This window comes from Heliangelus exortis, chromosome 6 (assembly GCF_036169615.1).
Source record: "Heliangelus exortis chromosome 6, bHelExo1.hap1, whole genome shotgun sequence".
NCBI lineage: Eukaryota > Metazoa > Chordata > Aves > Apodiformes > Trochilidae > Heliangelus > Heliangelus exortis.
In genome coordinates, this window is record NC_092427.1 from 22,171,142 (window position 1) to 22,195,402 (window position 24,261).

Consider the following 24,261-nt stretch of genomic DNA (forward strand, 5'->3'; position numbering starts at 1 on the left):
TTACAGTACCCACTGCAGTTAAGTAACTTTGCTGGAAGTGAAAAAGTTTGAATTGCATCACAGCAGCTCTAACTACATAATAGAAGACTTGACAGACTTTGATGGTGAGACGGAGAGCTAAGAAAGTAGGTGCTGGCATGAGTACACAGGCTCCCTCAGAAGCAAAACACAGAGCCATAGGGGAAAGGTTCATCTTGTCCTTACTGCTTTCTAACATGTAGCCACTTCCTGTTTCTTCTGAGAGTGGTGAGTAAGAAATGAACTTGAATTTGGGCAAAGCTTCAAGGCTTTTATTGAATGGTACATAACTCATAAACAAGACACACACTGTTGGTATTTTCATGGAAAATAGACTCACTTAAACATAGCAATATACTTGTCTTTTGAATAGATGCTATTTTAGCATTTGTAAAATGCAAGGCCTCAGCAGAAATGGAACACCCTCCCAGAAACAGCCTAAGAGGGCTCCTTCTGGGCAGCCTTTCTCTCCAACCAGCTGTCAGCACTGGCTCAAATACTATTGATGTGATCCTGATGATCATACCATGCCAGTGAAAGGAGCTGACAGGCTTTTAGAACAGCAGTGTCATCAGCGCTGGCCTATGGTGATGCTTTTCTGGAAGCACAGAACACTAATGCCAGAAATGGGACCAATAAATAGCAATGCAGGGAAACAAGTCAACATTCCTTTGTACATTAGTGTGCTCTTCTGCCTTTGTCTCCAAAAACAACAGGATTGGACTTGCAATTTCACAAGCCTCTGTTGTAATAGTGTTTAGATTTCAGTTGATCAGTAGATATGAAATTTGACAGTAATATGCTCACTGCAACAGCAATAGCTCTTAACGCTATGCATACATATATATATTATATATATATAGACTACATATTGGTACAATACAACTCAAATAACCAATGGCCTAATGTAGCCATTTTTATGTGACAGGGTTAACCTTGAAATATTAATGCATTAACTATTTATTCTCCTCCAAACCATAAAAGTTACAAAGAATATTCTCTCTCCTTCCCATATACTTTTGTAATAAGACAATTAATTTTATTTCTTTAACTTAAGTGTATTAGCAGACTCTCCATCCCAGATGGGAAATGGCCTATCTTTTTCCTTGTTTCAGTTAACAGTGATGTGGAATGGAATTACTTTTTTCTCTAGCTTTTCAGAGGGCATTTTCACATAGACCCCAGTAGTGAGACATCGTCTTCTCTTTATCTATAAAATATAGGAAGACAATAAAATAAACAAGTGATAACAGCATAATCACCAACCATCACATTCTAGAGAAAACTGATGGATTAATGAAAGTCTTCTAGGCACCTTTTCCTGTCACCTCTCATTGTAGAAGATCCATAGAGACCATTTGAGGGAGAATCAGGAGTTACAGAGGATGTCTGGGAAAAGCCAGAGTCCTGCTCTTTGAAGGTGCTCCTGTTCAAAGTTCAGTGTTGATTCAAAACTAGGAGTGTTCACACTGTGTAGTTTCATTTAGCTTCTAGGGACAAGGGCAGATTGAAATATATGGTGCAGGGATACTATTTAATTTTTAGGTTTGGCATCAGATTTATTTCTAACAGACTATGAGTGCTCCAGACCCCCATGGAAAGAGGCAGCCCAGGCCTGCATGTCACGTATCTTTGTGCAGACATTTCTAGCTGTGAAGTCAAAAATGCTGAAAGTTACAATTCCCTCCCAATCACAAAGGAAGACCTCTTTAAAGTTGCTTTGCCCAGAGCTGGATAGCAAGAAAAGAAAACAAAAAACCAAAATAAACAGGGTTTTGTATTAATATGTATGAGCACATACAACCAGAGTACACTTGGAGACTGTTGCCTTTGATCCCAGTTGCTGTTAGTTGATTGCTTTCTGGTGCTTTGGCAACATAAGTGATCCGTAAATAAGTCTAAATGACACCTCCATCAAGTTCTCTTATTTTACATTATTGTAGCTGTTTTGCACTAGTAAAAAGGAGAGTCCCAGTGTTTGCTCCAATTGTTCTTCCCTATTCTCATTTATTTTTGCTTACCCTCAGCTGCCAAAGGGCTGTTATTAGCAGGATGGGGCTGAGCTGATGGGACTTACCTCTTTGCCCACAAGAATGGCTGAGATGATGATGCTGTAAAGAAAAAATCCTGAGGCAGTAGCTCCTAAAGCCCAGATATATATGGCAGTGTCCGGACAAGGTTCTGGGTCTAAAACAAACCACACAAGTCATGTCACAAAGAGCCTCATAAGAGAGTCCCTAGAGTAGTCAGCCAGCCTCCACACTGCTTTTCCCTACCATGAGCTATCCCAGGATAATACCAGGATTGAGGGCTGAGTCCCTGCTCACTCAGCTTCCCATGAAAATAAGTTTCTACTGAGGAAGAACATACACCTTACTGTCTGCTGATTCTGCACTAAAATGCCTGACTGCCTAGACATACATGTACACTACATAGTGTTGCTTATGCTGTTCAGCATCCATACATTGCTAAACACATTACATGCCCATGTGAACAAGCCTGCTTTAGCTGTGTGCAAGGAGATCTGAAAAGATTAAGAATTAATCATGATTCTCAGCACTTGAATCAGTGTTCAGCCTCACTCCTTACCAACAGAACTTTGAAGACCTTTGGGACATAATAGCAACTCCCTTAACATGGGAATTCCACAGTACCATAAAGCTGCTTGGCTTACCAATGACATAGAGATGTGTCCCGTTTCCCTTGTTCATAAAATAGGGTGGAGGGTACATCCTCTCCATCTTGCAGACATAAAGACCGGTGTCGTTCGCTTGCAGGCCAGTGAGGGTGAGTGTCACATTGTTCCTGCTGGGGCTAACGTGGCACTGAATGACCTCTTCCACACTGAAGGTTTTAAACTCCATTGTGTAGGTTGAAGCACAAATCTGAGTGAACCGATTGCCCATCTGTTTAAGCAGAGTCACTCGAATTTCCTTTGCATTCCCAATATGCTTGTATTTACACACCAAGCTGGCGACTCCTTGCCTGTTAGCCAGCACCATTGCTGGCTGGGTCACTTCCATTACTGTAAGAAAGCAAAGAGCATGGTGCTAAGAGAACTCTCAGGCAATGATCTGCAGTCATTTACTTGAAACCTGCCACATCCTATTATCTATGGGTAGTTCCTAGAAATGCTGCTAAACCCTTCAAAAAAATAAAAAGGATTCCAAGACCAAAATTCATCTAGGCAATGCATTAACATAATTTATAAAGCTCAAAAAGTGCTTTGATTAGTACAAATGATATTATAAATATCAATAATTACTGGTTGCTTAAATAGTAGGTAAATTGCCCCACTTACTGGATTAATGATCTGTATGTTTCAGTTTCCATCATAACTTTAAAATATACATAGGAAAGCAAAAAAAAAAAAAAAAAAACCTGAAAAAAACAGACTTCAGATGGTACAGCTGAAATTCAAAATTTGACATTTAAAGCACAGTTTCTGCTTAATAGAAATATGGATGTTGACATTTAGAAATTAATAGGATAACATCCTGTATGGAACATGGAACAGAATCATTAGAGTAACAGTAAAACTGCATAGAAAACCTGTTTGCATACTTCTGTTTCTGATCTTTTTGCTTCTCCTTTTTAACCAGCTATCTCCAAGACACAGTACAGCAGCAGTGTACACCCCAAATACAATACAGCAACACACAGCAAAGCCTGATAAACATGCTGCAAAAAGGCATTATAAATCTCAAAGGGCAATTAGTGTGCTATGTACATCCCAACTGGCTGCTTTTTACAACTTCTATGTTCTGTCCTGCTACACAATAGGAAGGCAGTGAGTTTTGCTTTAATAATCTGTGAACACTCAGTATTATTTGATCAATATAATTTTATATCACTCCATTTTGGGGCAGACCTTATCTTCTTCAGTTCTGCAGTGCAAGAATTTGGAAAAAAAGAGTAGTATTTCCCTATCCATTCAAACTTCTGTATCCTTGTTATCAGATGCCGACAACTTTACTCACGGCACCTGGTTTGTCAAAATATTTCTTCCTTTTTGAGCTATTCAGAGTCCAGGTCAGCCTCTTTACAGAGGCTACTTCTCTAAAGCCTGTGTCTGCTTTCCCAGACACTACACTGTCCCCCAAGACCTTGTTCTCAGACTGTCTTATGGAGGCATCCCATGTCATCTCCCTCTTCCTGTCGTACCCAGTCCATCTCCTGCAAAGATGTGAAAATGAGACCATGTAGCCAGCCCCAGCTACCCTGCCTCCTTCATCTACCCACCTTCAGCAATGGCAGTTGCTGTGCAGAGAAAGCCCACGGTGACAAATATTGAGACCATTCCTGCACCAGGGGACAGATGCTGAAGGTAGCTGATGCCTTCACGCTTCCAGACAAGCTGGGACTCTCAGGACTGGGAAAAAAAAAAGGCAATACCTTTCAGGATACTGAATCTTTGAAATGTTTGAACCCACACAGAACCAGTGTTATATATAGAGTTTTGATCCCAGATGCTGTACCTGAAAGTAATATGAAGCTTTGTTTTGGTTTTACAAGAAAGGAAGTAGTGGGTTTGATTAGTAGGTACACAGTTAACCTCAAACAGCATGAACAAAAACAACTTGCAGCAGATGGAAAATATATATTCAATCTGAAACTGCTGTCCATTCTACTTTAAGAACTGATAATCATCTAACAGAGCAGTTCAGGCCCTTTGGTGCTGCCAGCTTGCACATTGCACATAGTACTTAATATTTTAGCAATCATCAGGTATTTTCAACTATATTACTGCCTAATGTGGCACAGTGAATCAGTGAGAGCTGGCTTTTTTATGGAGGACTCCCCTCCACCCCCAGTTTTTGTTTTTGCTTTAATGTTAGTATTTTTGATGTTTTTAAAAAATCAAAATACTGATTAACTTGCAATGACTTCATCTTTTCATATCATCAGTGTGACTTGAATCATAACCCATCTTTTTTAGTCTTTCCTGTTTCCAACAAAATAATATCTATCTGGGTTTATAGATAATGACTTTCACATCAGCACAGGACTTATGGGCCTTCCTGTCTGAGTACCCTGAGTTTTGATTATTTCTATCTCTGTTTAGAGCACCTACCTCATTTGCAATCTCAGTGAAACATTTTACACTCATTGTTCATGTAACGTCTGAAAATAATTTTGCTTTTTTATGTGATAGACTGTGATCCATGAATCACTGCCTAAAGAATTCCATAAAATTGAAGTTACACCTCAGTTACACTGAAGGTCATAATTCCTTTTTTCCCTACTCTATGAGAATTTCTTTTAGAAGGTGCTGCATCATTTATATATGTACATCCAGCAGATTTCAAAGATCTACTTTTGCACTGTGACCTAGAAATATTAACAGCATTAGTTCTTGAACTGTAGCCTGCTCAGTTCAAAGATACTGGATAAATATTTGATCTTGAAACCATACAAATACCTAGTGATATAAATAAATTTACTGCTTTCATACTTAAATGATGCAACAATTGTTTGTAATGACAGATTCATGCTAAATTTGATCTTAACCAGGATTCAAAACAGAACTGATGATAAACAAAGATACAGCTCTGGGAAAATGAAAAGCTGCACCCTAACAATGATTTGGGCCCATATTGTATTAATGGTTAGACAAGCTGAAGTCAATTTATTATTAAATAAATATTATTGCAACATCATGTACCAGGATACATGAGATTTATGGCATGAAATTACTGGGTTATGTCCAATATTTTCATATCCAACGTAGTAACCAAATTACCTGTCCTATATAGGCTTTTGCTTTGGTTTTTTTGTATGCAGTTAAACAAATGATGCATTTGAGCCTCATCAACAATAATGTCATCTCCTGGTAATTGAGTGAGACTGCAAACTGATGGTGCAATTAACCACTAAACACTTTCAAAAGATTGCCATATAAAACTCTGTGCTTGTTGTCCCAGATATTCACACCATATACAGCTGAGTAAGAGGTTGCTGTGCTCTCCTGCAATTGAGACTGCTCTGACAAATGTATTTCCAGTGGAAGTCATCTTATTTCTTGTCTTTTTTATTCACATAGTGTCTTTTCAGATCAACCACTTTTTACTTTTTTTTTCCTTGTTCTTCCTTAAAATCCCTATGTTGTGATGACTGCACTTCTAAGGAAGGCACAATATGTCTCCCTGTGCAGTCTCTTGAAGTTCTCTCTTCCTTCACCTCCAGGGCAGCCTGAGGTGAGTCCAGTGCATCCCCCTTACAGTGGATAGGGATCACCTTGCTATGTTGCCCTTGCTATCAGATTTTGGATCTTGAGTTAATCTATGCAGATAGCAGATGGATGACACAGAAAAATAGAGATATTATTCCAAATGAGATCTTTCCTTCAGTATATCATCCTTCCTAAATCATTTATGGCATGGAACAAGGTATTGGTAACAAAATGAGTTCCCTCCTAAAGTAAGATTCACAAGAATTGTTGGGAACACCTTTTCTCTCTGATCGTCCCCTCTTCAGCGGATGAAGAGGTTTTGGATTTCTTCTTGGTTCAGCTTCCCTGAGTCTCATAGCCATGCTTTGTGAGCTACAGCCACAGGACCTGTCTTCCCTAGTTACTGTGTCTTGTGTCTGTGTAGTCTGGTATCTTCCTGCCCTGAATTCCTCATCTTGAGAACTTCTTCCTTCCACCCTTTCCCCATAACTGGAACCTGACACATAGCCTAGGGCCAGATCAATGGAACAGGGGAAAGAAGATCCCTCTTTTTGACTGAAAGTCTTTCAGGAAGGTTAATTCTCAGGTTGTCTCCAAAAGCCTGTTCTTTGCACTTTCCATGTCCAAAAGGCTCAGTATAAGATTAATGTTTCCTGTAATGCACATCCTTGTTATTCTGGGTGATGTTAACCCCTGGGCACAGGAAACCTTTGTACTCTCTACATGTGCTACCATAGCAAAGTGTCAGAGCAGTGCTGGGTACTGAGGGCCTTGCAGAACCCTAAAGTGAAGAATCAGCTGAGGAGTGGTTTGGGTCTTATGGCCTCTTTGAACTTAGCTCAGAGAGGGACAAGCAGTTTAAACTAAACACTGGACTACACTGCTGTAGTTAGGCAGATTGCTAGTAAGTTAAACAACTTGGTTTCTCAAGGAAGTTTCTTTCTCATTTTGGTTTAGGTGCTCACTTTCTTGTGATTTGAAATTGCTTTTCTTCATTCAATATTTGTTAGGGCAAACCTCCTTGCTGTCACTCAGTCATAATTCCCATTGCAAAATGTTATTATTCATAAAATTATTTTCACACTTGAAAGCCTGTCTCATGCTACTCATGTGTTTTTCTTCTGTGACAGGAACTGGCTTGGTTATTGGCTTAGGTGTAATGGGGAGAAAAGCTTTTCATTTGCATAGCTATCTGGTTTCAGGATATTTTGTTAAGCTTAGAATATGAGATCATGGCTTACTATGTTCATGTTTTTACCACATTAATTTGCCACAAACTTAATGGGGTTTTGAAATGCAGTGTCATTTGAAGAAAAAAAAAAGCCAGACCTCTAAGTGGTATGGCCAAAAAAAAAAAAAAAAAAGTCTTTTCTGCAAGATAGTAGGTGGAAATAACAGTGACTGGAAAAAATACTGTTTCATTACCATTAAGGGACTAAAACTTGATTAGCGTAAGTAAAGGCCTAGATATGACCAAGTTTGGTGGATCAGTCTTAGTTCGTGAAGGAACCACACTATTGATTTTTAAGTCTCTTAGAAATGTGGCCTGTCAGCTTCTAACCTGGATTTACAGATGCTGCTCTCTCATCCTAAATCTGTGCCCTCATTGCAGGCTCAGCAGAGGTGAGAATAACACCAGCTGAGGAATTCTCCATCCAGTACTTCTCAGGGCACACAAAGTTGATCTTCTTGTGCACTTCTGCTTACCAGCAGATTATCCAGAAGGATCTGAGGTGTGAGGGTTTGAGTGTCCTTTCTCTGTGTGCTACAGTTGTTGGTATTTCCTTTTTAGAGTCCAGGCTTGGTTTCCCCTGCTGTAATATCTGTATATCCAACAGACTTTCCAGAAACTGAGGGCATCTAAAACAGAAGGAAAATTGCTTCCTAATATTCATGTTAACAGCTCTTAGTTAGCCTTGAAGATCCGCTTTGTATACCTTACCTGGCTGGGTTTGCTAGATGTTATTAATAATAATTCATACATGTTATTCATAATCGTCCATACATAGCCCAGTAGCAACCAGAACCCCTGCCTGTGTGAATGTATTGCCCCCTCCCCATGGCCCATGCAGTTTACAGTAAAAATGTAGGATCTGTGTTGAAAGAGATACAGAGAGAAGTGAGAGGAAATAAGGAGACAGGGCCAATATGTAACACAGGCAAAATGTCTACACACACCAGCTTGCTTACTCTTCTCCAATTTCCTGTAGAGGAGTTATGGCAAGGGAGAGAATTTAAGAGGAACTTGAACATAGACCCTGAGGTATCAGCAGATGTTTAAGGGCTCTGCTGCACCATAGGGATATGCACACATCTATGGGGCCAGATAGGATACATTTAAGTCTGCTGAGAGAGAGCTGGCAGGGGTGCCCACCAAGCCATTTTCCATTTTTTATCAGTAGTCCTGGTTGACTGAGAAGGTACGAACAGACTGGAAGTCTGGGGTTGATCCAGGACATTATGGAAGGGACAGAGAGTTGATTCAGGAAATTATAGGCCTGTTAGTTTGACTTTTGATGCCGGGGAAGCTGAAGGAGCAGATCATTCTGTGTACTATTACACAGCACAGACAGGTAAACCAAGTGATCTGGCCCAGTCAGCATGGGTTTATAAAAGGCAGGTCCTGTTTGACAAATCTGATCTCTTTTTATGACAAGCAGACCCACTTATTGGATGAAGGAAAGGCTGGAGATGTCTCTCCTGACTTTAGTAAGGTATTTGGCACAGTTACCCACAGCAGTCTTTTAGAGAAACTGTCTGCTCATGGCTTGGAAGTGCATACACTTTGCTGGGTTAGGACTGTTTGGATGGGCAGGCCCAAAGAGTAATGGAGTTAAATCCAGCTGGCAGCTGGTCACAAGTGGTGTCCCCCAGGACTCAGTGCTGGGGCCCTCCTGCTAAACATCCTTATCAATGATCTGGATGAGGGGATAGAGTACCCTTAGTAAATGTGAAGATGATACTAAACTGGGTGGACATGCTGATCTGTCTGAGGGTAGGCAGGCACTACAGAGAGGTCTAGACAGGCTTGATGTATGGGCCAAGGCCAATTGCATGAGTTTCAATAAGGACAAATGTCAGGACCTGTAATGCCAACACAGCAACCCCCAGTACAGGCTTGGGGAGTGTGGCTGGAGAGATGCCCAGCAGAGAGGCCCTGGGGATGTTGAACATGAGCCAGCAGTGTGCCCAGGTGGCCAAGAGGGCCAACTCCATCCTGGCCTGTAGGAGGAATAGTGTGGCCAGCAGGTAGAGGGAGGTGTCTTACCCCTGTACTCAGCACTGGTGAGGCTTCACCTCAAGGACTGTGTGCAGTTTGGGGCCCCTCACTACAGAAAGGACATGGAGCACCTGAGTGTGTGCAAAGAAGGGCAACAAAGCTGGTGAAGGGTTTGGAGCATCTGTCTTACCAGGAGTGGCTGAGGGAGTTGGGGTCATTTAGCCTGCAGGAGGCTGAGGAGAGACCTTATTGCTCTCTACATCTACCTTAAAGGAGATTGTATAGAGGTCATGATCAGTGTTCAATATGGTTACAAGTGACGGGATGAGAGGATAATGGCCTCAAGTTGGACCAGGGGAGGTTTAGATTACATGTTAGAATTTCCTCACCTAAAGGGTTATCAGGTATTGGAACTGGTGTAGTCACCATTCCTGGAGGTATTTAAGAGCTGTATAGACATAGTACTTAAGGATGCAGTTTGGTTCAGGACTTAGCAGTGTTAGGTTTGTGGTTGGACTTGGTGATTCTTGTAAGTTTTTTCCAACCAAAGTGATTTTGTGATTCTGTGACTTATCTGTAAGCAAGAAGCTTTCCGAAGCAGAGCACCACAAACCTCTTAATGGGCCACTCAGCTAGGAGTGAACTCAGAATTAAAGCAGGTGCCTCCATCCCAGAATGAACACTGAAAGGTGGTCTGATTTCAGGAATTAGCAAAAAAAAAGAACCGAAGGAACTCGCCAAGTCTAAAACTAATCAGTTATATATACCCCATGACAAGCTGCAGCTGTGAAGACATGGAAAAATACTGGAGAAAGGTTTTACTTGTGCATCCTTTCTTTCCTTAATATGTTGCAACAAGGAAAACCAGCAAATGGTAGCTGTGTTTCAATAGTCTCTGTCTCTGACAGTACAGCAGTTTGCATTTAACAAGGAATGTAAGAATAAACCATTATAAAGCTTTTCTGAAGAGACATGGGGAGTGCTGTTCTCCTCAAAAATTAGATGCCTAAGAAATATTATAAAGGGTGCAGATTAGGATCATAATTCATGTGAGCTATATAGCTTAAGAGCCTACTTCTAGCTTTCACAGGGTTAGTTAAGTTCCTGATTTAAAAAAATAAAATTATGGCATTTCAAATTACAAGATCAGAGCAGAACTCCTGGAAAACCTAGAATTAAACCTTTATGAAAGAAACTTACATAAAGGAGATGGTGCTCCAGCTCAGTGGACATACAGAGAATCCAAATATTTGAATTTCCTGACAAGGAAAAGCACTTTCCTAAGACCATAGTGGGAGGTTCTGTTCAAATCCAAGAGATGGCACAGATCACATTCTAAAGCACCTCTTTCAATTACAAAAAATGAGTAATGAAGATCAGCTTTGTTCTCCAGTTCAAGTCTGTACACCATTACTGAAGAGTGAATAAGAGCTGATGGTTAAAATGGGATGGGCTGGAAACTTGAACTGAACTGAACTGAACTGAACTGAACTGAACTGAACTGAACTGAAATGAAATGAAATGAAATGAAATGAAGGAAGGAAGGAAACATAGCTGTCTTGGGCTAGTGCAGTGGTGTTTTGGAATCAGGGGGGGCACAGGGCTGGCTTCTGTGAGAAGCTGCTGGAAGCTCCCCCAGTTCCAATCCCTGCCCCACCTCTGCCCAAGGCCGAGCAGCTATAGGAAGCTGGATACACCTCTGAGAGTAACATATTCAAGAAAGGGAAAAATAAACTGCAAAAATACAAGACAAGGACCTGCAGAGCAGAGTGGAGGATGAAGTGAGAGGGAAATGCCAGAGAAAAGACACCAAGGTCAGGGAAGAAGGGGGACAGGTTCCTGAGCAGAGATTTCCTAGCATGAGTGATAACTCCATATCCTTTTGTCTTCACTAGTGTGCAAGGTACTTAAACCACATTTGTAGGACTTAGCAATTCTTCTTTCCTGTAATATCTACCAGGGATGAGTATGAAAATAAAACCCTGAGATTTCAGAGGCCAAACACACAAGGCAAGTGAATCTTAATCAAAGTGATAGTTTAAAAGATCTTACAATTCTCTACCATTCTGTTCAGAAGCTCTTTCTTACTATACCAGTTTACTGACAGGTACTACAGTTGCCTACAAGCTTTATCATTCTCACATTCTTAGACAATCTCATCCAAAGCAACTCCAAGAATATGAAATTGACTCTGTCAGTGTGGCCAGCTGCCTCCTCCCACTGCCATCACCTGAAAACCCAGCTAAGAAATCCTACATTTTGAAATTCGTATCCAAAATAGTTCATGTTTTGGCCACAGGGATAACTGACACCAGAAAGTGTGACAGTGGGCATTTTGATTAGCAGTTGTGCTAGAGATGAAGGGAAGAATCAAGAAAGTTAGTAAACATGTTTCTAGGGGAGAAAGAGATTTTAAAGGGGGGCTGCAAAATCAGTAAGAGAGAAGAAAAGGAGGATGGGCTTGTGGATGATACAACACTTGGGAATTTTTCTTCTAGATAGCAGTGAGATTATATCTAGTGCATACAAAGAAAACAAATAAGTTGAATGGGGTCCAATGAAAATCAAGCCCTTTTCAAAATGGGCCAAATATTTTGAATTTTATAATTTTGATGAAATGCTGAAGGAAAGGGGACAATTTTTAGAAAACATATGTACATCTTTTTCTAAATCTTTTTTCCAGTCTCCATCACTGGCATTTTTCATTTTTAAATCATCTGGTCTCTTCCGAAGAAGTCTTACACACTGGCAAATTTTAGTTTTGCCTTTTTTTCTGCCCAGAACTAGTACATGGTGTAATGAGAAAAATGTGAAGGGAACCATTTGCAGCAATAGCAACTGCAGTTAAGCAGAGCTTTCTTGAGAAAGTTTCACTTCCTAAGGTTTTTTGCTACGTTTGCTCGTTTAAATGGGCATTGTATTAACTCACTTTTTGTGATTTTCAAATGTCAGCAAGACATTTAGGTCATGTAAAAGAAAAAAAAAATGTAAAGCAGAAGGTTTGGTTCTCATTAGTCTTAAGGACTTATCTGCAAGAAGTTTTGCTGCTGCAGCCTTGTAAGTGGCTTTCCTACAATATCACCTGTCTGATGCATCAGACTGTGTTGCATTATTGCCAAAGACCATGAAAACACTTGTCTCTGTACCAAGGTGTTTGGGCTGGAGGGGTTAGGAAGTATTGGTTCTCTCCTCATTCCTGTTCCTTCAATAGCTTGACACTACATCATCTCTCATTCCTGATTTGGGGGGTTTACTATGAAAGCTAGAAAAGCTAGAAGCTTGGTGCTGCTTTTTTAATTCTGCATCCTGAAATAGAGTAATTTAACCTGCAAACTATTAAACAGTAGATTGTATGTTAGGTCATAACACACTGAGCTGGTTACTGAAGGCTCTTGAAAGAGTGCAGCTATAACCTATCCATGACTTTGCAGTGACTGATTAATGTTCTGTTGAATTTCTGAGGAGCTGGAAGCATAAGGAACTGCAGGGTCTGAAGTTTTAAGATGTCTGGATTTCCACGATGAACTGCTAAGCCTGGAAATGGGGCTTTTGTTTTTGAAAATAAGTTCTGCAGCCTGAAGTTCAGGATGGGAGATAGTAATACGTATCAGGAGCTTGGACACAGCGGTCATATTCTTTTTTATCAAGAAAAAAGAAAAAACAACCTTCAGAATTTCCAAAGAAATAGTTATCAATGTTTTCCAAATTTAATTATTTTCTTTTTCTTCTTCAAAGCAAGAATTTTCTTTAAAAAATCACTGTTATTTTTAAGTATTCAAACCATTTAAAAGTAACCAACATCAAAATGAAGCATTAAAATACTTTAGGAATTATTTAGGTTCTTTGCCATTTAGGAACATTCTCATTTGAAGCATCCAAATCATTGTTTTGTTGTTCAGGTCACCAAAAATTTTTTTTCCTTTCAGTTTGATTGAAATGAGTCCTCTTGACTTTCCAAATTTGCCAACGAAACAAAAAAAAAACCAAAAACTATATATTCATCAAGTTCCAATGAACACCTTTCATAAAACTTCTAAACTATGCAAACTAATCACCTTCTGGGAAATAGGTGCACATCATTTAATGACGCACGTTTGCAATGTGACTCAGTCCTCCTCATTCATCTGATTATTCAGACTTTTGCCATGTCTATGGTTTTCAGGTCATTTCCCACTTCCCTGCTACTATTGATATTCTCTAGACTCTCTCAGCTTAAACCAAAATATTCTTTATCTTTGGAGATATCAAATGCTGCCATTCTGGGAGACAAATGCAGCTGGAAGGAGAGAGATAGTTAAATGACTTGGCTCATGAACTTACTTGTAGAACTTGTAGCTACTCTGATGCTCAGGGTTCAGCAGAAAGGGTGAGGAGCAGCCACCTGCCCTCATCACACACATCACACCCAGGCATGCCACCTGCAGGCATCAGGACAGCAGGGATGGCAGGTTTGGCAGGGATGGCCTGCTTGCTACTCTTGCTTTCAATCTCTGGCTTTCTTGTTTGGCACAGGGAAGAAGGGATTCTCCTCACAGAGGCCTGGCCTTGCAGGTGAACATCTAAGAAAAACAATCACCATTAAACAGAACAGAAGTGAGACATGGAAGCTCAAATTCAGGGGCCAGAAGGAGGGGGGGAAAGGAAAAACCTTCTCTATCTTCCTCCTACTGCCACCCCGTTCTCTTAATTTCTCTTTTCTGTGCCCCATGACTGCAGACACTGCACAGGTGAGCACGATGGGAAGCCAGGGCAGCCAGCCTCCTCATCACAGCAAATGCTCTCCTGACATTAATCACAGCCTCTCCCTCCCCAGTAACCTCTCTGAAGCAAGACCACAGACTCATTCACCCAGATGCTGACCTTAAAGAAGAATACACCTGCCTCTTGCTCTTAGTGTTACTGCTTGTGATTTGCACAAGATGTGTGCTCTTTCCTGTGCTTCTCACTGCTGCAGAGGGCCAGTGGGGCTCCAGGGTGGCATCCTGGGTGCCCCTGCTGAGCAAACATCCTTCTCTTTGCACTGAAATGGACAGCAGACACATGCACACTGTGCATATGGTAATCCATCTGCTCTGCCCTTTCAGGGATTAGCTGTATTTTTTTAACTAACCTGCATGTGCTGTCCTTGGAATCCACTTGTTTTCTTGGGTAAGTGTCTATAGTTTCTTCAAGGCTTTTGACCAGAAAATGTTGTGAAGGCCACAGCTAGAGTATGGAATCATAGAACCATCATGGTTAGAAAGAACCATCAAGTTCAACCATCAGTCCTACACCCCTGTAACCACTAAATCATCTCCCAAAGCACCATGTCTACCCATTTTTTAATACCCCCATGGATGGCAACTCGAAGACCTCCCTGGGCAACCTGTTCCAATGCTTCACAACTCTTTCATATGTACAGTCCAAACAGTGTAAATGCCAACCATAGTTATTTGCATTATTTTTGGCCATTTTTCCCCCTTGATAGCTGGAAGTTTTCTTCTAGTTGCTGCCTACAGTGACCATCATCCATTTAGCAGGAAAGGGAAGGCAGATACCAAGATGTACTTTTATCAAAGATAGATTGCTTGTTTAATGCTACTGCCACGAAGAGCTCCAGTCCTTGCAGAGAAGGGCTTAGCTAATGACACCTTCTGAGATGTTTGTGCTCATTTCGGGGACGTTGTAGAATCTAGACAATCAACATCTCTCCATGGGAAATCATGTATCATGCAGTTTGACTTCTGTCCAAGACATGGCAATTAAGTTTGTCCTTGTGCTCTTTAGCTGTAGGCTGCAGGCAGCTCTACTTTGCACTGGCAATCACCATCCTTCAAAACAAAATTCTCCTCAGGGAGCAGCACTGTTTACCAACAACAGGGCCACCTCTGCTCTTATACTGCGGGCACATGTTTGGTGCAGGCACTGCTGTGCTACTTCTGAGCTGCTAAAAGGTTCCTGTTGTGACAGCAACCTCACACATGGCAGTCACTAAGCCTTCCCCACCAAGGGACATCTGAGCTGCAGTGAGTCCAAGTGTTAGATGTGTGTCACTGCCAGAGCTCTGTTCCTATCTCTTGAGCCAAAATGGCTGTTCCCCTCTCACCTCAGCACTTCCCTCACACATGCTAAAACTGCTGCCTTTTAATTTGTTAAACTTGTGGGTGTTTACTGGATTTGTTACTGTGATCTAAGTGAAAAGACACTGCACAATGTCTGAATTATCACACAGAGAAGAAGGAAGGGGCCCTGTCCTACAGGTGTTAGTTCACTGACAGCCTGACCCTGTTGAAGAGCAACTGCTACCTGCGTGGGCAGGATCATTCCCTGGCCCCAAAATTCTATCCCCATCACTCTTCCTCCCTTGTAGCAAGACAGGCACTCACAGAACCATGCATGCTAGATCTTTTCCCTGCTCCAGTTTATTCTACAGTCAAATTCATCCCAGTTCCATGAGAAAGAGGTGGGGTGGTGCAGCTGGAAGCCATAGAGGGAGTCTGGTGCTGCCTTTTCTTGGCAATACTGACAGGGTCAAATGGATCAAGTAAAGTGGATCATGAAAACATGTCCTACAGTACTACACAGCACAAAACTCTCCTGACAGTTAAGAAAGGACTGGAGAATTCCTCAAGGCTTTCTCTTCACTCACAGTCATTTTGTGTTTAAATCTTTCTGAGTTTTGACTGTCCAGCACACCATGTATAGCATATTTCATGTATAGTGTAGATAATTAAATCCTAAACATGTGATCTGTGATATGGCTAAGCTGTGTGAGCAGTAACAGCTCAGGGAACAAATCAATAGAATGAATCTTTGAAATTTAAATTTATTTTCATGCAGTTGCCTGGTGAGGCACATGAAGTTGGCTGAGCTTCGACCTCAAAGGCCCCAAGCAATGACTGCAGTAGTAAAGTCTATGAAAATGACATGTTTTCTGTGATGGAAAGGGCTGAAGGAGAGGCTGAGTGAATGATTGCCTCTGAGTGAATGAGAAGTATCAGTGATATTGAATTTGGGCAGGGGAATGTCTTCCAGAGGTAGGCACATGCAGTCCACTCCAGACACAGACAGGAATGGCAAGTGGATGTGGTGGGGTTAAAGCAGGACTGAGCTCTCTGAAGGATAAGGCAAATCTGGGCATACTGGGGACTTTGAGAGGGGGAGCACAGGGAAAAGAAGTCTGTGGTGCCCAGAATTTCACTACAGCTTTTTGTGCTTATAATGTGAACCCTAATGGATCAGCCACAGCCATAGCAATTACAGAGACATGAGGAATCCTGCTAACATGCCCATGTGAGCAGCACACACTGCTTTGGGTGTTTGCCATCACTACTTGCTTGTGGAATGAATGGCTCTGGGCTTCATGAATATTCCAGCTTCACCTGCACATGTCCTGTGACTGTCTTAAGGTATTTAAATTCAAACATCAGATGCTAACTACCAGCCCTTGATGCTGGCTCCTGCATGGTGAGCCAGCCCTTACCCCAGGGCTGGGATGATCTGGCAGGTGCCCTTACCCCACACATGAGAATCAAGGATGCTCCAGTTAACCCTTTTGGGTGTAGCCATTCATCTTAGGAGGCTGAGAGGTTTTCTTAGGTGTGTTTCTGGACCTATGTGATTTACTAACAAACAAAAGTATTACTGTCATTCTTGTTCCAAGAAAACTATGCAAAAGGAACATTTTATACAAGCTTTCCAAGCAAGCAGTCCTGTAACTCTGGGGTTTGGCATCATGAGGCTTTATAAGTAACTCGCAAGGCTCTCCCCTTCTATGAAGAGCATGCATTTTACATTAAAAAGCAAGTGTCAAATCTTAAAAGCATTGCTAGCTTTACACCTTAAATACACCCAGGTATACATGGTGCAGTCATCCTCACCATTGCCTTAGGGTCAGGTTTTGTTATATTGTATCTAGTCCTTGTAAATTAGCTGTGACTGTGTTGTAACAAGAAACAACTGCTGACCACCTTGACAGCCCAAGTAGAAGAGGGGAAATAAAAGAGGAAGACCTGTGTGAGAATTTAATTTTAATTACTGTGAATTCAGCATCTCCCCCAAACATTTAGGTATAGCCAATTAGATAAAGACTGCTATAAATGAATGATAAAAAGTTAACTTAAAAAACAAAAAACAAACAAAAAACCCATGTAAAAAATGTGCTGACTGTACAGTGATATTCTCATCAGACCTCAATAGGTGGGCAAAGCAATATATATCTTTTCACCTTTCCCTGTTGGTGAGTGTTATGTGTTACCATGTGATATATTCTTAGAAATGTATCTACTATACTTTCCTGAAGAATTCATTTCTCGTAATCCCTCCCCCTTTTCAGTTTGAGAGTTGTGGGTTTGTACAAAGTGTCATTGTTGAACAGGTCTGCCACAGTCAAATGTCATTTGGTATATCATATTCTCAGAACTAGCAATATCATGCCCTAGGAAGTAATGACAAAATATCGAGGGTAACCAGCAAACTCGTGTGAGCCAAGCCTTCCTCTTCTTACCCTCTTACCCTTGCTGACACTTCTTGTCTTTGCTTTAATGCTAAATGGGTGTCTAGCACAGCTGGGTCCCCTATTAGATGCCCTCAAGAAGGGAATGTGTCCCCTGCTTTATCTTCTCTGTATTGCTCACAGTCATGATGGGCAGAGCACAGCTGAAAGGTCTGGTTGCAGAGATTTTTGTGGCACCAGCCAAGGGACACGAGGCACATTATATTAGGTGCTCCATGAAATAAGGAAAAGGAGCTATCAGTATCAGGGTGTTCCAGCCCAGAGCTTGAACAAATTTAGTCCTTCTGGTTCAGTCCTCACTGCCCAATCACTACAACACCATTCCCTAGACAGCAGGTGTAGCATCCCGGCACGTCTTCTGGTGAGAGCACCGTACATATACACACAAAAAAACAACAACTGATGCAAGTCCTTTGGATGTGCTTGTGCAAAGCCTTATTCTCCTGTCGGGGAACATTTTTTCGTTACCATGCATCGTTTGGTGCTGCTATCATCATAACTCTGACAGTGCTGAATGAGAATCACTGCATGCATATGTGAGGGTATAAGTGCAAAATTTATCAGTAGCTTGGGAGCCCATGGGGAATGTGGGGAATATTTCCTGCTCTCTTGGGATAGAGTATTATTTTGTCTTGCACAGGTGTGAGCCAAGTTTAAACTAGGAACAGTAGGCTAGATAAAGCAAAACTTCTTCCTCAATTTCGTACCATTTGGCTTTGTTTACCAAGACAACAAAGCACTATGGAGCAAATGGACTTACGAGAACTGTGGAGAACCTCCTGGAGCCTCCAGTTCCACACTTGGCATTCACAGAGAGAAAGAATCAGCAGACCAGCCCTTGACCTTTTCCTCCTCTTTCCACACCCTCTCATGTGAGAATTGTCCAAGCCAGGCCTGACAGACAGGTGCTCAGCCTGAAAGCCACTACTTGCAAGAACAATTGTTACTTTTGGAAATGCATTGCATTCCTCAGGACCCTTGGGAGAGGCTGAGTGGGATCTCAGCAGAAGCAGCAGAGAAGCACCTTCAAACTCCTTTTCCCACATAAAGTTATCCTAGGCTCAGCTCACAAACTGCCCATTGTGCCCATTTAAATTATGGTTGCTATTTTGTTCTGAAAGCAGGAAAAACATAGGGGAGCATTAAATTTCAGGGTCACATTCTGTATTTCCTCATTTCCTCTTTTACTGCTAGATGGTCCTTTTAATTCTTGATTAATTTCTTTCTGTTTTATCCATCTTCTTATAGCTCAAAGACTGCTCGTGTACAGAACCTTAGGTTGATTTCTTATTGTGAGGTCTTGGGTTCAGGATATATGTCTATATATTTTTAACCAAAATATGCCAATCCTGTATCAGTTTCTAGATTGTAGTTTATCAAGCTCAGCCTTTGCATGCAAAAGCTTACTGGTGTATGGCAAAACCCCACTGTGTCTAAATTTATAGCACACACCCTCTCCACCATAATTAGCAACCCTCCCTTTGCACGCTCCTGACTCATAATCCAAATATTCCCATGTTCTTTTTTTTTCATCATGGTCAAGTTAGGACATGAATCCAAATGACCCCTGAATGACTTACCTGAAATGACTAAAGCTTTGAGAATTAGAAGCCCTCTGTGTTCAAGGAGAAAAACTGAATTTCTGTTCAACCAAGTAAAAAATTGAAAAGTAAATAGAGCTGTTGCTTGTGCATTTTTCCCCTGATGCTTACTTAAGGCTCATTTGAATGCTGTGGATCTTAGAGAGTGACTGGGCTTAGTAAACAGTGCACTCCCATCCTCCAAATTCCCATATATGAGTTACTGTACCACTAACATGGTTAGTGGGGCAGTCGTAGTGTAGAGATAGGGAGATTTGTGTTTGAGCTAAGTAGCTCTTTGACTGTTGTCTGCCAAGTGTAAGAACTAGACACAATAAAGGCTTTTAATTCTCTTTTTCTTAGACAGCACTCAAGCCCACAGAGATTTTCTACTGTGAGGGCTTGCATGTAGCCTGTATTGCCATCTATATGGGAACTCCTTAGAAGACTTGAGCCCAACCATACCAGCCTGGGTCAGGATTTTCTTGCTGTGGGTCTGTGGCATAGCTTTGCTCAAGCCAGAAGCAGATGATCTTCAAGAAGCAGAAACAACCTATTTTCCCAGACTTGTCTTCTAACTTATCAGAAGAAACACTTGGGCTTAGTTAGGCAGGAGCTAAGACTGATGGATGAGGCTGTGTGTGGAGGAGCAGCTCAATAATTAAAGAGACTTAAGAGCTCCTGGAAAGGCGAGGTCCCACACTGCCAAGCAAGGCCAACCAAAGATAGCAACAAGGCAAGGCCTGCGGCCAGAAAAATAAAGATGAGGCTTTTCTGGCTCATTGCCAGAAAAGATAGTAAGGAATTTGGAGGACACCTTTTCTGAATAAAGGGATTGTGTGTTCTATTAACTTTTGGCCTTAGCCAGGATGTTTCATTGTGGGAGAGTGCTGTATCTTGTAAGCAATGTCTGTAGCTAGCAAAACCATGATCTTTGTTTATTGTATCTTGCTTTTAAAACAATCCACCTTATCACGATATCATGTTTTCTCTGCACTATAAAAGAGCACTGCTGATGAATAAAATCAGGCATATTACCACCAAGTATATGTTTCACCCGGCCTCAAACTTTTTCCTCTTCTCTAGCTTTTTCCTCACTGCCTTCACAAGAAGTGGGACCCAGAAGCGGGGCTGACTTACAGGAATAGAGACAGTGCAAGGGGCTCCGGAGTCCACATCACACATAAAGAAGGTAAGAGGATTATCACCAGGCTTACTGAGGTTTGCTTTTTTTTTTACACAAGTACAAGAGGTGGTGCCAAGATATTATTTCCGTTTGAGAAAGGCTGTAGGTGCTGTTTGCATTTCAGATTTGTTGTCAAGATTTGTTGTTGTTTTTTGTCATTTGCTCTTGACACGTGGAATTGGGATTCCATGTCTTGTGTCACGGTAAATGATTGTTTTGCAGTTGTAAAAGCGAAAGTGTGAGTGAGATGTAGAGTTCTGATCTGAAACTTCAAGGGTTGTGAAGAGATTTTTATACAATTTGATGAGTTGTGTGAATGAGACTGCCCAGAAAACTGTGCTGCTACACCACCATCCCAACCCACCACCCCCTAATAGCTAGAGGGAGCAGGAACTGAAATTAGCCAATTTGGTTAACTCTTTCATAGAATCTGGCTGCCTAGAATATGAAGTTATTTGAGAGGAGTATAGGTCAAATACACTTTAAAGATAGGGATCAATGTATTAATATACTGGAAAAGGTAGTTAAGGAAAAAGGGTTTCATATTTCAAAAAAACAGACAGAGGAATTTTTACAGTGCATAGAGCAATGTTGTCCTTAGTTTGCCGCAGCAGGGACAATTGATTTAGACCTCTGGGAGATTATAGGGAAACAAATGAATGCACAGTCTCAAGAGGAAGGACCAGATGCTTTTCCTTTAACAGCTTTTTCCATTTGGAATATTGTAAAGATACGTTTAACCCCCCAGATTGATATCCTTAAATCAGTTAACAGGCCAAGCACTGCATTCACAAGATCTGTGCCATTATCAATCAGCACATTTCAGTGCATCAGAGCCAGTGAGCAGAGCCAAATTTCTGGTGGTGGTGGGATTTAGGACACGGTACCTGATATTAGTCAAATGTGTCAGAGTTTTAGTGACAGAACTGCAGGCTCTGTCTGCAGCTCTTTCTTGTTCAAATGGCAATGAGAGATTAGGGCATAATCAGTCCTTCTAGAAATATAATTTCAGTGTCACAACATCTTAAAGTAGTTGCCTGGTTTATTTTTTGTAAATGCTCACATATCTGGCTGTTGGGTCTAGCAAGGAGCTGTATTAAGCAAATACAGCTTTACAAACAAATACAACTAAGCCCATTGTAACAAATGAGATGTGCTGCTGTAATTACAAGTTGGAGTATCCAGTAGGAGATCTTAGCTGAGGTACTGACTGGCCTATCATGTTTTAAAGTACATTTTGGTTAGCGCCTTCTTTCAGTACTATATTGTCTCTTGTTAGTCTGGCACATAGACAAAACTGTGTCAGAATAATTTAAAAATCAAGTTGTAAAAGAGGGTGAGACATTTCTGTTCTTAAAATAGCTGCTTCTTTTGGAGCTGTTGAATGAGATAGAAGGAAGAAGAGTCCTCTGTAAAACCTTGAGTAGCAAGTCCTTCAAAGGTAGCCCTTCCCTCACCACAAGGGGAGGAATCAGAGCCAGAGACATACTCAGTCCTTTTCTCTGAAGGACTTGCCAAACCTACAAAAGGACGTTGGCTGCCATGAAGGTGAGATGCTTATCACCTGGTTGTTCCAGTGCTAGGATGGTGGGGCTGGTACAATCTACCAAAATAATAAAGATCATAGAATCATAGAATTGGCTGGGTTGGAAGGGACCTCAGATCATCAAGTCCAACCCTTGATCCACTACTTCTGCCGTTACCAGCCCATGGCACTGAGTGCCACATCCAGTCTCTTTTTAAATATCTCCAGGGATGGAGAATCCACCACTTCTCAGGGCAGCCCATTCCAATGTTGCGGTGAGCCTTTCTCTTGGCTAACTCGGCTCTTCTCCGGAGCTCTCTTGCCATCCCTCTCCTCAGGCATCTTCATCTCTTGTCTCTGCTTCTGGGACCATGCCTTTTATATTGCCCTTCAGCCCCGCCCATTTCCGGCTGGGGCAGGCCCTAATTATTGGGCACAGCTGGGCCTAAGCTCCCGGTTCATTATCGGCGACACCTGGTGACTTGTAGTTCTCACTACATTTCCCCCCTTTTTGTTGTTTGTTGAAAAAATAAACTTCATTTTTTCAATAATTTACAATTAATTCACAATAATTTACAATTAATTTAAACATTTCATTATTTTTCAACATTTTTCGCCTTTTCAGCCTCTGTTAGCAGCAGGAGATGAGGTCTCAGAACACCAGCTCAGTTTTCGCTGGTACTCGCCACCTCGGGATGCCTGGCCATGCAGAGGCTTCTCCGAGCATTCAGCTCACCAGTCTTATCGCGTGTCCCTAGGGCTCCGTTTCAGGACCGCACTATTGCGTGTCCCTGGGAGGCTCCGTTTCAGGACCGCACTGTCGCGTGTCCTTGGGAGGCTCCGTTTCAGGACTGCGCTGACTTGATGCGCACTCAGAGCTCCGCTTCAGCTTCAGCATTCCTCGGGTTTGAATTCCGCGCGCCAACTCGCTGCGCCCTTTGAGCCTCGTTCTTCTTGCAGCTTTTTCGCTTCTCTCCTGCCTGGCTCGCCATTCCGGGCTGTTGTATATCTTGCCGTGCTGGGCTTCTACTCTGAGCTCTACACGCCGCTTACAGCATTTAAGCCTAGCCTCATGGAGCTTTTCCCGTGGTTGCGTATTTGGAGCTCTTTATAGAGCGTCCCGCACCACCGTAGTGGCTCCATCTGACGTGATTGTGTATTCAAAGCTCTTTATATCGCCTTCCGCATTTAAGCCTGGCTTTGTAGAGCTTCCCGCAATCAACGTGGTCATGTAGAGCTCTTTATAATACCTCAGCGTTCACGGCTGCTGTTGTTGCCCACATTCTCCACCAATTGTTGCGGCGAGCCTTCTCTCAGGGACACGGCTCTTCTCTCCGGAGATCTCTTATCTCTAGGCTTCTGAAGTCCATTCTGAGATCTCCCACTTGCCTGACTTTTTTGGAACCATGAAGATGGGTGTGTTCCACGGGCTCACAGATGGCTGGACATGTCCAGCATCTAGCTGTTCTTTTATCAGGTGTCTTCATTTCTTATCTCTCCCTCTGCTTCTGGGAGCATGCCTTTTATTTTGCCCTTCAGCCCCGCCCATTTCCGGCTGGGGCAGGCCCTAATTATTGGGCACAGCTGGGCCTAAGCTCCCGGTTCATTATCGGCGACACCTGGTGACTTGTAGTTCTCACTACATTCCAATGTCTGATCACCCTCTCAGTAAAGAAATTCTTTCTAATGTCCAACCTAAGCCTCCCCCGGCACAACTTGAGACCATGCCCTCTTGTCTTGCTGACATTGCCTGGGAAAAGAGACCAACCCCCACCTGGCTACAACCTCCTTTCAGGGAGTTGTAGAGAGTGATGAGGTCTCCTCTGAGCCTCCTCTTCTCCAGGCTGAACAGCCCCAGCTCCCTCAGCCTCTCTTCATAGGGTCTGTGCTCGAGCCCTTTCACCAGCCTGGTTGCCCTCTTTTGGACCTGCTCCAGCACCTCAATCTCCTTCCTGAACTGAGGGGCCCAGAACTGGACACAGGACTCGAGGTGTGGCCTCACCAGCGCTGAGTACAGGGGCAGAATCCCTTCCCTGGACCTGCTGGCCACGCTGTTCCTGATCCAG

At 42.1% G+C, this 24,261-nt stretch overlaps 1 protein-coding gene across 1 annotated transcript; it reads right to left on the bottom strand.

Annotated features, from left to right (window-relative positions):
- Positions 1 to 965: 965 nt before the first annotated feature.
- On the bottom strand, positions 966 to 18,733 carry CTLA4 (cytotoxic T-lymphocyte associated protein 4). Its single transcript, XM_071747171.1, has 5 exons — positions 18,665 to 18,733; positions 4,261 to 4,390; positions 2,693 to 3,043; positions 2,096 to 2,205; positions 966 to 1,228 (listed from the first exon to the last, which is right to left on the bottom strand). Exons 2-5 carry the CDS (start codon positions 4,316 to 4,318, stop codon positions 1,130 to 1,132), a joined length of 618 nt encoding a protein of 205 aa, XP_071603272.1. The 5' UTR covers positions 4,319 to 4,390; positions 18,665 to 18,733; the 3' UTR covers positions 966 to 1,129.
- Positions 18,734 to 24,261: the final 5,528 nt, after the last annotated feature.

Coding starts and splice junctions, on each gene's coding strand:
- CTLA4 (XM_071747171.1), bottom strand. CDS start 4,318: ATGGTCTCAATATTTGTCACCGTGGGCTTTCTCTGCACAGCAACTGCC. Junction 2,206..2,692: donor GACACATCTCTATGTCATTG/GTAAGCCAAGCA, acceptor GGTTTGTTTTAG/ACCCAGAACCTTGTCCGGAC. Junction 1,229..2,095: donor CCATTCTTGTGGGCAAAGAG/GTAAGTCCCATC, acceptor TATATTTTATAG/ATAAAGAGAAGACGATGTCT.